The sequence below is a fragment of the Mauremys mutica genome, chromosome 2 (genome assembly GCF_020497125.1).
Source record: "Mauremys mutica isolate MM-2020 ecotype Southern chromosome 2, ASM2049712v1, whole genome shotgun sequence".
Classification (NCBI taxonomy): Eukaryota; Metazoa; Chordata; order Testudines; family Geoemydidae; genus Mauremys; species Mauremys mutica.
This window is the reverse complement of record NC_059073.1, coordinates 223,237,295-223,254,754: the sequence shown is the minus strand read 5'-3', so window position 1 is coordinate 223,254,754 and position 17,460 is coordinate 223,237,295. Positions and strand designations below refer to the sequence as shown.

The 17,460-nt window shown below is 48.8% G+C and overlaps 1 protein-coding gene across 2 annotated transcripts in view; it reads right to left on the bottom strand.

Annotated features, from left to right (window-relative positions):
- TOP2B (DNA topoisomerase II beta) overlaps positions 1-17,460 on the bottom strand; it is a 137,498-nt gene that overhangs the window by 93,276 nt on the left and 26,762 nt on the right. For both annotated transcript variants that reach the window (XM_045003214.1, XM_045003213.1), the window contains exon 2: positions 7,709-7,882. In XM_045003214.1, the coding sequence (XP_044859149.1) occupies positions 7,709-7,882 (174 nt within the window). The remainder of the gene's footprint in view (positions 1-7,708; positions 7,883-17,460) is intronic.

Genomic DNA, 17,460 nt, shown 5'->3' with positions numbered 1-17,460 from the left:
CTCTATTTGTATCTCATCCTAACTATTGAAAGAGACGGTTACTCACTGTAGTAACTGTTGTTCTTCGAGATGTGTTGCTCCTATCCATTCCAGTCAGGTGTGCGCGCCGCGCGTGCACGGCTCTTCGGAACATTTTTACCCTAGCAACTCCGGCGGGCCGGCTGGCGCCCCCTGGAGTGGCGCTGCCATGGCGCGAGTTATATACCCCAGCCGGCCCGTCCGCTCCTCAGTTCCTTCTTGCCGGCTACTCCGACAGTGGGGAAGGAGGGCGGGTCTGGAATGGATAGGAGCAACACATCTCGAAGAACAACAGTTACTACGGTGAGTAACAGTCTCTTCTTCTTCGAGTGATTGCTCCTATGCATTCCAGTCAGGTGATTCCCAAGCCTTACCTAGGCGGTGGGGTCGGAGTGAGACATGGCGGAGTGTAATACCGCGGAGCCGAAGGCTGCGTCGTCTCGAGACTGCTGCACCAACGCGTAGTGGGAGGCGAAGGTGTGGACAGAAGACCAGGTGGCAGCTCTACAGATGTCCTGGATGGGGACATGGGCCAGGAAGGCGGCCGACGAGGCTTGTGCTCTCGTGGAGTGAGCTGTGAGGCGGCATGGTGGCACGCAAGCAAGCTCGTAGCAGGTCCGGATACACGCTGTGACCCAGGAGGAAATCCGTTGGGAGGAGATCGGCTCGCCTCTCATGCGGTCAGCAACTGCTACGAACAGCTGGGGCGAACGCCGGAAGGGCTTCGTCCGCTCGATGTAAAAAGCGAGCGCCCTGCGGACGTCGAGGGTGTGAAGCTGTTGCTCCCGAGGCGAGGCATGCGGCTTCGGGAAGAAGACCGGGAGGAAGATCTCCTGGTTGAGGTGGAAGGCCGACACCACCTTGGGGAGGAAGGCCGGATGTGGTCGAAGCTGCACCTTGTCTCGATGGAAGACAGTGTATGGTGGACCAACCGCTAGAGCACGGAGCTCAGAGACTCGTCTCGCTGATGTAATTGCGACGAGGAAGGCTGTCTTCCAGGAGAGGTAGAGCAGGGAGCACGTGTCCAAGGGCTCGAAGGGGGGACCCATCAGTTTGGCCAGCACGAGGTTCAAATCCCAGGTCGGGGCAGGACGCCGCACCGGCGGGTACAAGCAGTCCAGGCCTTTAAGGAAGCGGGAAACCATCTGGTTGGAGAAGATGGACCGACCTTCCACAGATGGACGAAAGGCAGACACTGCTGCCAGGTGAACTCTCAAGGAGGAGACCGCAAGACCTTGCTCCTTAAGGTACCAGAGGTAGTCCAGGATGGTAGGGACAGGGACTACGAAGGGATTGAGGCCTCGGTGGTCACACCAGAGCGCGAACCGCTTCCATTTCGCCAGATAGGTGGAGCGAGTGGAAGGCTTTCTGCTCTCTAGCAGGACGTGCTGAACTGCCGCCGAACAGTCCCTCTCTGTGTGGGTCAACCACGCAGGTACCAAGCTGTAAGATGGAGGGACTACAGGTACGGATGGCGGAGTCTGTCGAAGTCCTGGGTGATGAGGTCCGGCCATAACGAAAGGGGGATAGGATCCCGAACGGAGAGCTCGAGCAGCAGGGTGTACCAATGTTGCCTCGGCCAGGCCGGAGCCACGAGTATGACGCTGGCTCTGTCCCTCCGAAGCTTCTGTAGCACCCGGTGCACGAGCGGGAACGGAGGGAAGGCGTAGAGGAGGTGATCCTTCCAGGAATACAGGAAGGCGTCCGACAGGGAGCCCGGCGAGTGACCCCGGAACGAGGAAAACAGGTGGCACTTCCTGTTCGCCTTGGAGGCGAATAGGTCTATCCGGGGAAACCCCCACCTCCGGAAGATTGTGTGTACGACGTCGGGACGGAGAGACCACTCGTGGGAGAGGAACGACCTGCTGAGATGGTCGGCCAGCGTGTTCTGCACTCCCGGAAGAAAGGACGCTTCCAGGTGAATCGAGTGGGTTACGCAGAAGTCCCACAGGAGCATCGCTTCCTTGCAGAGGAGGGAGGAGCGGGCTCCGCCCTGCTTGTTCACGTAGAACATTGCCGTGGTGTTGTCCGTGAACACTGTCACACAGCGGCCTTGCAGGCGGGTGAGGAAGGAACGGATCGCTCACAGCTCGCGGATATTGATGTGCAGAGCGAGCTCTTGGGGCAACCAAAGGCCTTGGGTGTGAAGGTCGCCCAGGTGAGCTCCCCAACCGAGCGCTGAGGCATCCGTGGTCAGAGTGGCGGATGGACGAGGAGGGTGAAACGGGACTCCCGCACACACGACCTCCGGGTCAAGCCACCAGCGGAGGGACTCGAGGGTCGGCTTGGTGATCGTGACCACCATGTCGATGGGATCTCGATGCGGCCGGTACACCGACGCGAGCCAAGACTGGAACGGTCGGAGGTTGAGCCGCGCGTACGCGGTGACATACGTACACGATGCCATGTGGCCCAGGAGGCGGAGGCAGGATCGCACCGTCATGGTCGGGAAGGTGACGAGGTCCCGGATGATGGAGACCATCGTCTGGTGCCGAGATCGCGGCAGGCAGGCGCGGGCCAACGAGGAGTCGAGGACTGCTCCAATGAACTCCACCCGCTGTGACGGAATCAAGGTGGACTTCTCGGCATTGATGAGAAGACCGAGGCGCTGAAAGAGGGACAGGATTTCTGTCATCTGGCCCATTACCAGGTGCCGAGACGTTCCGTGAACCAGCCAGTCGTCGAGATACGGGTAGACGTGTATCTGACGACGGCGGAGGGCTGCGGCAACCACTGCCATGCATTTGGTAAACACTCTCGGTGCGGTGGATAGGCCGAATGGCAACACTGCTAACTGGTAGTGTGCGTTCACCACGAAACGCAGGTATCGTCGATGGGGAGGGTAGATCGCGACATGGAAGTAGGCATCCTTCATGTCGAGGGCGGCAAACCAGTCTCCCGGATCCAGAGAGGGAATGATGGTCCCCAGGGTGACCATGCGAAACTTGGGCTTGAGCAGATATTTGTTCAGCTCGCGAAGGTCCAGGATAGGACGTAGCCCTCCTTTCGCTTTGGGGATGAGAAAATATCGGGAATAGAATCCCCTGCCCCGCCTGTCTTGAGGCACTGCCTCTATGGCACCCACGCTCAAGAGTCTGGACCTCTTGTAAGAGGAGTTGCTCGTGAGAGGGGTCCCTAAAGAGGGACAGGGAGGGTAGGTGGGAAGGGGGGGGGCGAAACAAACTGAAGGCGGTATCCCAACTGGACTGTTGGAAGCACCCAGTTGTCCGTTGTTATTCGGGACCACGCCGAAAAGAAATGGGAAAGGCGGTTGTAAAACAAAAGGGTAGGATCCGGTAGGGAGAGTGATCGGGCGTCCCATCAAAAGGCCTGCTTGGACCCTTGGGGGGCCTTGGAAGGGGCCTGGGCCTGATTGCGCCTGTTGCCGGATGGTCGACGGCGATTCGGGCCTGGTCGCCTGCTGTTGTACGGGCGGTACCGTTGTTGAGGGAAAGACCGGGATGGTTGTTGCCGGAAGGACCTGCGCTGAGGAGCCGGTGTGTGCATCCCGAGGGTGCGGATGGCGATGCGACCGTCCTTCAGGGTCTGGATCCGGGAATCAGTCTTCTCAGAGAAAAGACCCTGTGTGTCAAAGGGCAGGTCCTGTAACGTATACTGCACCTCCGGTGGCAGGGTGGAGGACTGCAGCCAGGAGATGCGCCGCATCGTCACCCCTGAGGCCAAGGTCCGAGCTCCCGAGTCCGCAGAGTCAAGGGCGGCCTGGATGGAGGACCTGGACGATTTCGTCCCCTCCTCCAACAACGCGGAGAATTCCTGGCGGGAGGCTGTTGGTAGGAGCTCTGTAAATTTCGCCAGGGATGCCATAATGTCGTAGACGTACCTGGCGAGGAGGACCATCTGGTTGGCGATGCGAAGTTGCAAGCCGCCCGCCGAGTAGACCTTGCGGCCTAACAGGTCCATTTGTCGCGCGTCCTTCGACTTTGGCGCAGGGGCAGGTTGACCATGCCTCTCCCTGTCGTTGACCGACTGAACGACCAACGAGTCCGGGGTCGGGTGAGTATATAGATACTCGTAGCCCGTGGGGGGGACAGAGTACTTGCGCTCAACCCCACGGGCCGTAGGAGGGATGGACGCAGGCGTCTGCCAGAGTGTGGTGGCATTTTTTTGTATCGTGCGCACGAACGGTAATGCCACGCGCACTGGAGCCTCTGCTCCAACGACATTGGTTATGGGGTCCTCGTCCTCCTGGACCTCTGCCACTGGGAGAGCCATAGCCGTCGCCACGCGGCGAAGCAGGTCTTGGTGCACCTTTAAGTCTATCGGCGGAGGCTCCTTGGCCGACGCTCCGGCCACCGCCTCGTCAGGTGAGGATGAGGAGGATAAGCCCTGGACAACAGCCTCCGACGATGGATCTGCTGTCCGCTCGTCGTCTGGGTCGGGCTGTGTGTGCCTCTGGGGTTCAGGCGGTATGGAAACCGCGCCTGGTGACAAAGGGGCCGGCCGGCTGACGGTCGCCGCTGGTACCCTGCGCTCGGAGGCAGGGGCTCTTGGGGGGAATGGCACCCCCTGAGTCTCGTACTGGGCCCAGGGAACCCAGAAGCCCCACTGCTGGGCCCCCTGAGGTTGGCCTTGTGGGGTAGGTGGCAGGTGCCCGTTACTGTCTACCCCGGAAGCAACCGACGCGGGACGGGATGGCCATGGAGGCGCCGAGGCGCTGACGAAGTGCGCCGCCGACTGAGGTAGTCTGTCCCCGGACGGTGCCGAGGATTGGTGCCGGTCCGCACGGTACCGGGATGGTGACCGAGACCAACATCCGCTGTGGTGCCGGGAGCTCGACCGGTGCCGGGAGCTCGACCGGGATCCGGACCTGCAGCGCCGGGAGCGGCTGCGCGAATCGCGGTGCCGGGAAGCAGACCTCCGTCGGTGCCGACGCGACGGCGATCGGGACCTGGAGCGACGCCGGGAGTGCGACCGGTACCGCGATGTCGAACGGTACCGGGACTGCAACCGGCGTCGAGACGGGACCGGTACCGCGATGGCGAGCGGTGCCGAGATCGCGAACGACGGGACGGTGACCTGCGGCGGGACCGGGAGCGTGACCGGGACCGGGAGCGTCGTCCGTGCCGTCAGTCCGGAGAGGGGGGCCGAACCATCATTGCCGGCTTTCCCGCCGAAACGACAGCCCGCACCGGCGGTGCCGGGGGCCGGAGGCTCGGTGCCTCTGTGAGCTCTATGAGCTCGCGCGCCGTGGAGAAAGTCTCCGGCGTCGATGGCAGCCGGAGCTCAACTGCGGCCGGTGCCGGGGAGCATGGCGGTGCCGGACTCGACGGCCCTTGCGGCGCCGGAGTCAACGGCCCGGTGCACGTCCTGTGCACAGCCACAGCGGGGACTGCAGGTGGCGCAACTGTCTTGGCTGCTGGGCCCTCCGCGTGGGGCTTGGCACCCGCTTTCGCCGGCTTGCACTTCCTTGATGGCGAGAGGGAGCGGTGCCGGGCCTGCGGTGCCGGTGGCTGAGGGCGCGTAGTCTCGGTGCCGGAACGGCCCGGGGCCGGCGGAGCGCTCCGGACCTATGAAGCCTTCGGCGCCGGCGCGGACGGTGCCGGGGGCTGGAGCAAAGCCTCCATGAGGAGCTGCTTTAAACATATGTCCCGCTCCTTACGCGTCCGGGGTTTGAAAGAGGAACAGATAGAGCACTTATCTGCCCTGTGACTCTCGCCGAGGCACCGGAGGCAGGAGTCGTGCGGATCCCCTACTGGCATAGGCCGCTGGCAAGATGCACAGGGCTTAAAGCCCGGTGCCTTGGGCATGAGCCCGCACCGGGGGAGGAAAGGGAGGGGAAAACCATCCTTTAACCTTATCCTAAGAACTAACTATCTAACTAACAGAAACTATCTACACTAATCACTAAACGAATTATATACACGAGAAAGTAGCGAGAGCTAGGGTTGTGGAGGACAGAGAGCACTCCACAGTTCCAACTGGCCATCACGGGCGGTAAGAAGGAACTGAGGAGCAGACGGGCCGGCTGGGGTATATAACAGGCGCCATAGCGGCGCCACTCCAGGGGGCGCCAGCCGGCCCGCCGGAGTTGCTAGGGTAAAAATGTTCCGAAGAGCCGTGCACGCACGGCGCACACACCTGACTGGAATGCATAGGAGCAATCACTCGAAGAAGAATCTATTTTCAGAGTGAATGAATGAGTTTCGCCAACTTTTCCACTTCACCATGGATGGAAAGAGTTCTGGAGCCGTCCAAATGAGAGTGCTTTGAGAGGAAGCTGGAAGTCTCCTCATCCTCACAGGAGAGCAGAGACAATAGCTTTTGATGTCTCCTTAGATCCTTCAGGGAGGAGGGGCTGCACCTCTTAACTTTGTAGAGCTTCATATGTTTCTTAATTTTAGACTCTGTAGTAGCTAAGCTATGCTCCTTTGAGTTTTGGAACTCTTCAAGGAGGACTAAATAATTCTAGACCATGTAAAGCTATGCAGTTTAACTTTTTAAGGATAACTTCAGAGAAATTTGTCACAAATCAGGACCTTTGGGGTGGGGGTGTTTCCCTAGTAGGTAAATGGAGAACTGATTCTCCTCCAAATCAACAGCATATTTAGATAATGAATCACTTTAAATTTGAGAGCTGGTGGGAGGAGTTCCTGTCTGAACACCTTCCTTGTGTTCTTCTCAGAATACATCCGTTTTAAATGCGATAGTGAACATGTGGATATTAGTGTTATGGCCCTCCCTGGGCACTTGACGCAAAAGAAATGAGTCATTTCAGGGGTTCCAGCTTGTACATTTTATCACCCACAGAGTGAAGGCTGAAGCTGGCCACTCAGGGTCGGATCTGTGGTGGCAGAGCCTGACTTCCAATGGTGTTCAAATGCCAAGAGATGCGCCACAAATGCTGAAATTTTCCCCAAACAATGTGGCTGTCTGCTGCGGAGAGAGCTGCTAGCTCTGCTGCTCAAGTCATGAGTACAAAACAATGGCCCTTTGAACTCCCTATAGTTGCAACCCACGATAGAAAAAAGTTGCTGCTTCTATAGGTCTCCCCAGCTTTACGCCCTATTTCAGTAAAGTCCTTCTCCTAACCAGACTGCTGTTGCTATGCTAGGAGAGAGAGACAGAAACATTTGGAGAAAATTAGAGTTTTTTTTAAAGGGGAAATCACAACTGAGCTCAGGAGAGCTTCATGATGAACCTCCATAGCTTCCTGGGGATGTGCAACATTGTTTAAAGAACTCAAGACATCAGCAAGAGGAGTCTGCTAGCCAATATTATATTGTGTGTGTGTATACGCACGCACGCACGCACACACACACACACACACACACACACACTCCTTTTGCTGATGTCTTGAGTTCTTTAAATAATGTTGCACATATACAGATATATCCCATAAAGAGTCTTCTCTCTATTCTCTATCTAAAAATGAGGCAGGTAAACTCATCAAGTATTGAATATGAAATAGTAGGCATCCAAAGAAGACAATAACATAAATAAATTAAGACTATCAGCATACTGGATTTGAGCTCCATAAAATTCTCTGAGCATATGTTGTTTCAAAAGGACCAAACACTGCTAAAAATGCCTCTCCTGACCTATTTCAATGCATGCATGGACAAACTATAAAACCTTTCAACATGGTATTCTGGAATAGAACAGCCACAACAGTAGTTCTTCTTTGAAATGTCAGAACACCAGGAAAACTGTAAATTTAATGGAAACTCACCTGAGTTAAAGGTTCCACTGATCCAATGTACGTATCAGGACGGAGGAGGATATGCTCAAGTTGAGTCTTTTTCTGATAAACTCTCTCAACTGACATCTTCTTTGAACTATCATTTTTACTAACGTTTTCTGACTCTTCTTTTTTTGATGCATTGTTCTGATTATCAAATAGAGTCTAAAAAAAGAATGAGGCATGTTACTAACAATCTAGTTTATAAAGTTAACAATTCATCTTTATAACTTTCTAAAGCTATAAACAAATCTTGAGTGAGGTTTAAATTAATTTAGAGATTCATTTCAAATTCAATTCTTGAACTCAGATCACTGGTTACAGAAATAATTCAGCCTATTACTAGATGGTTTGCACACTAATTCCCATAGGTTTTAAATCTCTTGCAACATACTCTGTGTGTGATCTATTAAGGTAAAACAGCATGTTACAAAAGGAATACAGTAATTCCTCACTTAAAGTCATTGCTGATTAATTAGAGAACATGCTAGTTTAAAGTTGCACAATACTCCCTTATAACGTTGTTTGGCATCCACAGGCTTTGTCCACAACTTGCAGGAAGAGCAGCCCATTGGAGCTAACTGGTTGGGGCTTGGAACCAGGGTGGACTGGCAGCTCCATCAGCTCCCCATTTCCCTAAGTTCCCTGTGCGGCAGCCACCCAGCAGGCTATCAATTGCCAGCAGTTCAGCTGTCCCTCCCCACACTGCCATGTGCTGCTCCTGCCCTCTGCCTTGGAGCTGCTCCCCGGAGCCTCCTGCTTGCTGTGCAGAGGGGGCAGGGGAAGAGAGGGACTAATGTCAGGGTGTCCCCCTCCCCCTGCTCACCCCATCTCCATAGAGCAAGTGGGGGACACAACAGGGCTCAGGACGGAGGGAGAGTACTGGCAACAGCTGCTGTCTCAACTTGCTGAGCTACTTAAAAAGGCAGTGTACTTAGAGTGGGGTAAGTATACTTAAAGGGGCAATAATAATAGGAGATATACCTATCTCCTAGAACTGAAAGGGACCTTGAAAGGTCATCAAGTCCAGCCCCCTGCCTTCACTAGGCAGGACCAAGTACTGATTTTTGCCCCAGATCCCTAAGTGACCTCCTCAAGGATTGAACTCATAACCCTGGGTTTAGCAGGCCAATGCTCAAACCACTGAGCTATCCCTCCCCCCTCCCTGATTCATTCATTCATTCATTCTTTTACACACACACACACACACACACACACACACACACACACACACACACACACACACACACACACACACACACACACACACACACACACACACACACACACACACACACACACACACACACACACACACACACACACACACACACACACACACACACACACACACACACACACACACACACACACACACACACACACACACCCCCCCCCCCCCCATCTCCCTCCATGCTGCCTTGTAGAGTGTGAGGCTACATTAACAATAATGGGTTAACCCTTGAGGGCTCAGCCAATTGCTAGTTCATCAATTAACGGTAAGGCATTCCCTGGGAAATATCCCACCCTCTGACTTCACCATCTCAACCAAGCTTCACAATCATCATCACTGTGTACCAGTATTAAATTGTTTGTTCAAAACTTGTGTGTGTGTGTGTATATATATATATATAAATAGTCTTTTGTCTGGTGAAAAAAATTCCCTGGAACCTAACCCCCCCCCATTTACATTAATTCTTATGGGGAAATTGGATTCGCTTAACATCGTTTCATTTAAAGTTGCATTTTTCAGGAACATAACTACAACGTTAAGCAAAGAGTTACTGTGCTTTAAATCAGGCTTCTTTCTGTTTCTGAGATAAGGACACTGTGAATTTCAACTCTGTGTTTAAATGTATTAACTCTGAACTAATTCAACTAACACTACTCTAAACAACGAAAATCATTGGACTGGAAGGGACCTTGAGTCCACTGCACTCATGGCAGGACTAAGTATTATCTAGACCAGTGGCTCTCAAACTTTTGTACTGGTGGCCCCTTTCACACAGCAAGCCTCTGAGTGCGACCCCTCCCTTACAAATTAAAAAAATGTTTTTATATATTTAACACCATTATAAATGCTGGATGCAAAGCAGGGTTTGGGGTGGAGGCTGACAGCTCACAACCCCCTGAGGGGTCCTGACCCCCCATTTGAGAACCCCTGATCTAGACCATTCCTGACAGGTGTTTGTCTAACCTGCTCTTAAAAATCTCCAATGATGGAGATTCCACAACCTCCCTAGGCAATTTATTCCAGTGCTTAACCACCCTGACAATTAGGAAGTTTTTCCTAATGTCCAACCTAAACCTCCCTTGCTGCAATTTAAGCCCACTGCTTCTTGTCCTATCCTCAGAGGTTAAAAGGAACAATTTTTCTCCCCCCTCCTTGTAACAATCTTTTATGTACTTGAAAACTGGTATTGTGTTCCCTCTCAGTCTTCTCTTTTCCAGACTAAACAAACCCAATTTTTTCAATCTTCCTTCATAGGTCATGTTTTCTAGACCTTTATTCATTGTTGTCACTCTTTTCTGGACTCTCTCCAATTTGTCCACATATTTCCTGAAATGGGGTGCCCAGAACTGGACACAATACTTCAGTTGAGGCCTAATCAGCGCAGAGCAGAATTACTTCTCGTGTCTTGCTTACAACACTCCTGCTAATACATCCCAGAATGATGTTTGCTTTTTTTTGCAAGAGCGTTACACTGTTGACTCATATTTAACTTGTGGTCGACTATGACCCCCAGATCCCTAGGCTAGTCATTTCCCATTTGTATGTGTATGCAACTGATTGTTCCTTACTAAATGGAGTACTTTGCAATTGTCTTTACTGAATTTCCTCTTATTTACTTCAGACCATTTCTCCAGTTTGTCCAGATCATTTTGAATTTTAATCCTATCCTCCAAAGCTCTTGCAACTGCTCCCAGCTTGGTATCATCCGCAAACTTTATAAATGTACTATGCTATTATCTAAATCATTGATGAAAATATTGAACAGAACCAGACCCAGAACTGATCCCTATGGGACCACACTCGTTATGTCCTTCCAGCATGACTGTGAACCACGGATAACTAGTCTCTGGGAATGGTTTTCCAACCAGATAAATATATGTATTCCTTTAAATTTTGGTGTGAATTGTTAGGCCCTAATCGATTTCAGGGGGGCTTAAGAACAGGTAAAGGTGCTGTCCTAAACAGGAATGTCTTCTAGAATTTAGGCCTTAAAGCACACCAAACATAATATACACATCCTGTTTAGCCCACTGAGAAATTAAGACTGGATTCAACCCTGGTTTACATTGGTTTATGATGAAGCTAAGCTGGATGCAGGACTGTCATCAGTAAAATAGGTGGCAAAGCTACAATGACAGAAAACAGACACAACCTCCCATCCATTGGTGTAAGGAGAGGACAATCAAATCACAGTTGTAACTTGAACAGTTCACAGGACTGGGAGGGAGCGGGAGGAGGAGAAGTATGGCCAAGTCTTCCAGTAACGTGCTAATTCAGGGTTTCTCAAACAGGGGTCACCGCTTGTGTAGGGAAAGCCCCTGGAGGGCCGGGCCGGTGTGTTTACCTGCCCCGTCCGCAGGTCCGGCTGATCGCGGCTACCACTGGCCACGGATCGCTGCTCTGGGCCAATGGGAGCTATTGGAAGCGGCGCGGGCCTGCGGATGGGGCAAGTAAACACACCGGCCCGGCCCACCAGGGGCTTTCCCTACACAAGCGGCGACCCGTTTGAGAAACCCTATGCTAATTAATCTCCCAAAGATCAACCCCTGGTTAAAGCTAAATATTTCCTTCCCACAACATAAACTCCAAAGGAGAGATTAAATCCTTTTAGAGCGGCAGGCTTTACTGAAGCACCTCTCTGAATCAGCCAGGGTAAATCTAGTGAATGACCAGATACAGAAATTTTATGGTGTTTATCCTTATTTGTACATAAGTAGTCTTTTTATTGGAATCACCCACAAAAATATCTGGGGCCATATTACACATTTGCCTGACAGGCAGAGAAATTAGTAAGAGACATAATTCTGACAATATTCTCCTGGTATAAGAAACAGTCTTCTCTCACACAGCCAATTCACTGACTTAGAAGCAACTGCTGATATAAATATTAAAAGCATCAATAAACCAACAGGGCCAACATGTTTCAGCATGTTTTCTGAAAAGGGAAGGAAGAAAGAATGGAGTAGGACTCTGTAGGTGAGTCCAGAAAGGAAGTTTACATAAAAAGAAGCAAATGCATTTCTCTCAAATCAGTTTACCAATACAGACACCTGGGCTCTGATTCTAAACTCAGTGCAGCTGTGGGAGGACAGCCCAGCTGAGAGTACACTACTTTTGTGCCCTTCCACACCCATGATTCTTCTGCCGCATGAGCTATAAGATAAAGCAGCCCAATAGCTGCTCTAACTTACACTCAACTATCCTAAACCCAAGGGGTCAAACGCAATGGCTCCCCAGTCATGCCCCCAAGCCAAAGGCAGTGAAAGGGGGTAACATGCAGGTATTCTGGCATCTCTGTGCCATCCAGGGAATCCTCCTATGTCAAAGGAATTCCCAGTTGGCTCGTTCACCTAGCTTTATGTAGAACCAGTGTAAAGTGATCCCAGTAAAACCCAGAAGCAGGACCCTGAGTGCTAAATCACAGTACCCAGTGAGACTCTGTATTTCACCACATCAATTTCTTAATACTTCATGGACATACCCTGTAACAGCCTGTGACAGAGGGCTGGACAAAGGGCTACAGATTCCGCCCTTTGTCACACCCGCTCCTCCTCAGGGAGAATTAGAGTGGGCTGGAAGTAATCTAGCCCTAATTGGGGAGGCAGAAACAGCTGCTACCTAATTAGCCTGGGGCTGCATAAAAGCCTCAGCAGAAGGAACCCAGCCCCAGGAGGAAAGTGAAAAGGCAGGGAATGAAAACAGGGAGGTAGCTCTCCCCTCCCTCCCACTGACGGTGAAGGGTTACTTGGTGAAGGGTTACTTGTACGTGGTGAAATGGAGGTGGGAACAAGCCTGAGAATAAAGTGCACCAGTGGTTACAAAACCCAGGGTGTCAGAGTGACTTTATGAGCCTATCAGAGGCAGAAGCCAAGGGGGGCTTGTCATGCTCTGTTACATAGCCCAACAAAAGACATGTGATTTCTAAGGGTGGGGTAGGTAGTGTCTATACTGAAGTGTTACAGCGGCACAACTGTAGCTCTGCTGCTGTAGTGTGTCAAGCATAGATATGCCCTCAGAAGCCATGACTAGCACAACTTTATGTTCCAATGATCTTTGGCTGCAAGACTGGGACCTTGAGACTCTTGGCAATCAGCATAAGGGCTTATCTATATGAGAAAGTTTTACCCATTTTACTGGCATAGTTAAACCTATAAACAGTAGATTCTGCTTAATCATTATCCCAATATTAAAAACTGTCACTTAATAGCAACAGGCACACTGCTTACTAACAACTTTTTTGGAAAGCGCAGGTTTGCAGGGCCGCAGGCAGGAAAGGAAACACTAGGGCTGCACAGTACCTCCCTGTGCTCTCAAGCCTATATCCTGCCCTGGCACTGGGGGGGCATCAGTATTTCCCAGCACCTCTTTCCCTGGCTGCAGAAAACCTCCTCAGGCTAGGACCCACTGCCGACACAGAAGATAAACAGGCTGGGGTGCTCGTATCTGTGCCTAACATGGGAGCGTCTCCCGGAGTCCTGGGGCTGCAGGCAGGGAGGGGAGGCTGTGGCCTGTGCAGCAGTGGCAAGGGGGACTGTAGCCCAGATGCCAGGACTTTCCATGGGGAGCGGGGATCCTGGGGGCCAACAGAGCTGCACAGTACCTCTCCCTGCACTCTCCATCAGGAGCCCATGTTCTGCATGTCACAGTGCTTCGTTCCCTGGCTTCAGCCCTACAGGCAGGTTTGCTGGGCTGAAGCCAGAGAAGGAAGTGCTGGGACATGCTGAACAATGGTCGCATGGCACCTTGCAGATACGCAGACAGAAAAGGCATGTCCCAGCACTTCCCAAGCTGCAGACCCAACTAGCCTTCCACTTATTGGCAATTTACAGATAATAGCAACTTTTTGCTGGAAAGCAAGAGGTTGCTAACAAACAGAATCTACTGTAGGTATATCAGCATAACCCCTTCCAAAGAGAGAAGATAATCCCCTCCCGCCCTCCCCAAAAAAGGTACACATACTGAAATAAGATTGTCAACATGGTGATTTATAACAATATAACTATATTGGTTTAAATTCACACCTTATCTTGTACCAGTGTAACCTTCCCCTGTAGATGGTCCCTAAATTAAAATAAGCTAGTTTACTGTGGGGACTGGACTAACTTAAGGGAATGCTTAATTTTCACCTTCCTTCCTGAGTTGGGCCAAAGTGCAGGGCGGATAAAAATCAACTTTTTATTTTTTTTTTAAATCGGATTTTTTTAATTTAAATCGGATTTTTTTGATAAAATGCTTTTTGAGGAAAAAACCTTTCTAAAGATAGCTTTAATTAAGATACATTATAGCTCAAAGATATCTTATCATGGAATAGGGATTATAAATTCTAATTCTATAGTATGAGGCAATATATTCATGTAATGTTTAAGAAAAGTTTTGTAAATGACTTCTGATAGTTCATGGATTAGGGAGGGACCCAATATTATGGGGTTCCAGGGGCTTCTATATAGATTATTTAGGTTAATCTTTCTATCTATCCAATGGGACTTAATGCTCAGTCAGAAGATACCATTAGAGATGCTTAGTTTTGCAGTTATCAAACTATGGATTTGTGTCTCCAAAGATAACATGCTTGTTAACAGCAAAAATGTTTTAAAATAAATAAATAGAGGTGAGAAATAACAGACCTCAACCCTATTGTCCCTCTGCAAATTTGTGTACACAAAGTCAATCCCTTACCTCTCTCTAGAAGTACAAAGTTTCAAAAAGTTCAATGAATAGAAGATTGTTGGGGGCGGAATAGATCTGGACAAGGAGAAGTCTGGAGATAAATGTGAGAAAGGAGGGACAGGCAGTAGAAACAAAAGTGAAACTGTTTAAGCAGCATATTCTAGAAGTCTTGAGGTCTTTCTGAGCATAGCCTTCATAGATTTGAGATCTACCATACCATTCAGGATGATTTAGTTGGGGATTGGTCCTGCTTTGAGCAGAGGGTTGGCCTAGATGACCTCCTGAGGTCCCTTCCAACCCTGATATTCTATGATTCTCTCACTAGAAGGGAAAACCTATAATGGCAGCAGGCCATAAAAGAGACCCAGTTTGGAATATTTTAATGAAGTTCCTCTACCAGTGGGTAAGACAGGCATGCATGCAAAACGCAAACAGTGCAACAAAGAAATGCAAGGCCTGGTTGCCCGAATAAAACAACATCATGAGAAGTGTTCCTTCTCAGGAGGAAGCTGTGTTGAAGACGATGAAAGGAACATGTCTGAACATGCAGGATCTTCAGGTTGGTAATCTTTTTTTATTTCATACTTCTTTCTTAAGGACTGCCTGTCTTCCTTCTGGACTATTCTTGAATTCTCATATTTGAGCAAAAAATATAGTTGTTACTCTATGGTACTATCATATTAGATGCAGTTGTAATAAAAAATAAATAGGTGAAATAGGCAGATCTTCCTTTTACAATTTCACCTTTAAAGTAGCGTTCACTGATACTCAGTACAATGAGAAATACTAAATGAGCAGTATGGTAATAATAATTAAATAACTGCATTGACTTATTTTATTTAGGAGAATTCATCCTCAACATACAGGATTCTGAAGACTATTCACCTTCAAGATCACCATCATTTTCTATAGTTTCAGAGTTATCTGCCAATGATAGTGTTTCAGTCACATCATGTATGTCATATAGCCACAGTATATCACCTGTAGCAAAAAGAAAAAAAAATCTCCATCATCCAGAAACCACCATAGATAAATTTGTAGTAAGAACCAGCAGATTACAAAAATAGGTAACTGATGAAAAAATTGCCCGGTTTGTTTATGCAACAAACGCTCCTTTCCATCTGATTGAGAACCCACACTTCATTAACATGGTTCAGTCATTAAGACCAGGAGACAGTCCACCCAACAGAACAGATATCGCAGGCAAATTGCTGGATAAAGTGTATGAAAGAAAAACTGAGCAGTGTGCAAAAGGTCTAGAGGGTAAAATTTTTAACCTGGGTGGAGCAATGTCCACAATGATCCTTTTGTATGTGCTTGTGTAACAACAGAAGAAGTGAATGTCTTCCTTACAGAAACAATTGATACCTCAGGAAATGCACACACAGCAGAATACTGACAAGAAGTAGCTGTAAAAGCTATAACAAACTGTGAAAAAAATTCAAATGTCTAGTACGCAGGTTGGTCACAAACAATGCTGCAAATGTATACAAGATTAGAAGAAATTATTAAGGAAGTGCAGAGAGTCCCAAGCTAATAACATACAGTTGCAGTGCTCATTTGATACACCTCCTAGCCAAAGACTTCGGTGTTCCAGAATAAAGGCTAATGTTGTTGAAATTGCAAAATACTTCCGTAACAACCACTTTGCAGCAGCTGCTCTGAAAAAAGTGGGAAGAACCAAGCTAACTCCCCCACAAGATTTGCTACGGAACACAGTAGTGGACTGTTTTGAGCACTTTATCAAGAACTGGCCTAATCTGATGACAGTTTGTGAACAAAATCGTGAAAAAATAGATGACACTGTCACAGTCAAAGTTCTCAACATTGGGCTTAAGAGAAATGTTTAACACATGCTGAGTGCCCTGACGCCTATTTCTGTAGCCTTGAACAAAATGCAGGGAAATAGCTCTTTTATTGCTGACACTGTTGAAATTTGGAAGGAACTGAGTGAGAGCTTAAAAAGAGAAATATGCAACAACAGAGTTAAAGTACAAACATTAAAAAAATGAATGGGACAAGCACTATCTCCAGCTCATTTTCTTACAAATATTCTCAATACTCGGTCCCAGAGTCAAACCTTAACTGCTGAAGAAGAGGAGTTGGCTAAGTCATGGACATCCAGCAATCATCCATCCATAATGCCAACTATAATAAACTTCAGAGCTAAGGGTGAACCATTAAAGAAATATATGTTTGCTGATAATATTTTAAAGAAAGTCACACCAGTGAACTGGTAGAAGTCACTTAAGGACTTGGATTCAGAGACTGTTGAAGTGATAATCTCACTTTTAACAGCAGTAGCTTCTTCTGCCAGTGTAGAAAGAATATTTTCTTCCTTTGGACTAATTCATTCCAAACTGAGAAATTGTTTGGGACCTGAAGAAGCAGGAAAGCTTGTTTTTCTTTTCCAGTCTATGAACAAACAGGAAAATGAAGGTGAAGACTACTGAGTAAGCTGCAGAAGCCAATATTTTAAGTTTCTCCTGTTGACCTTGCTGACACAGTCAATTTAATTTTTTTTTAAAATAAATATTTCATTTAACTATTTTAGTTAAAAACAATTTTAACAAATACAAACCTGATTTTAAAAAACCTGAATGTTTAACTGATTGTTTTGTTAAAATATTATATGTTTGCTGTTTAAGAAAAAAATTCAGAATACGTAACGTTGTTGTTTTAGTTAAATAAAACAATTTAAATGTCTGTCTGGTGATGTTCTCCTCCTAATACAGAATGGCAAGAAAGTCCTCCAAATATTAATGATTAACCTGTTGAATTGGAGATAGCTCACCTCCCACTGACTTAATAAATAGCTGCTTCAATTACCTTTGGTAAATGA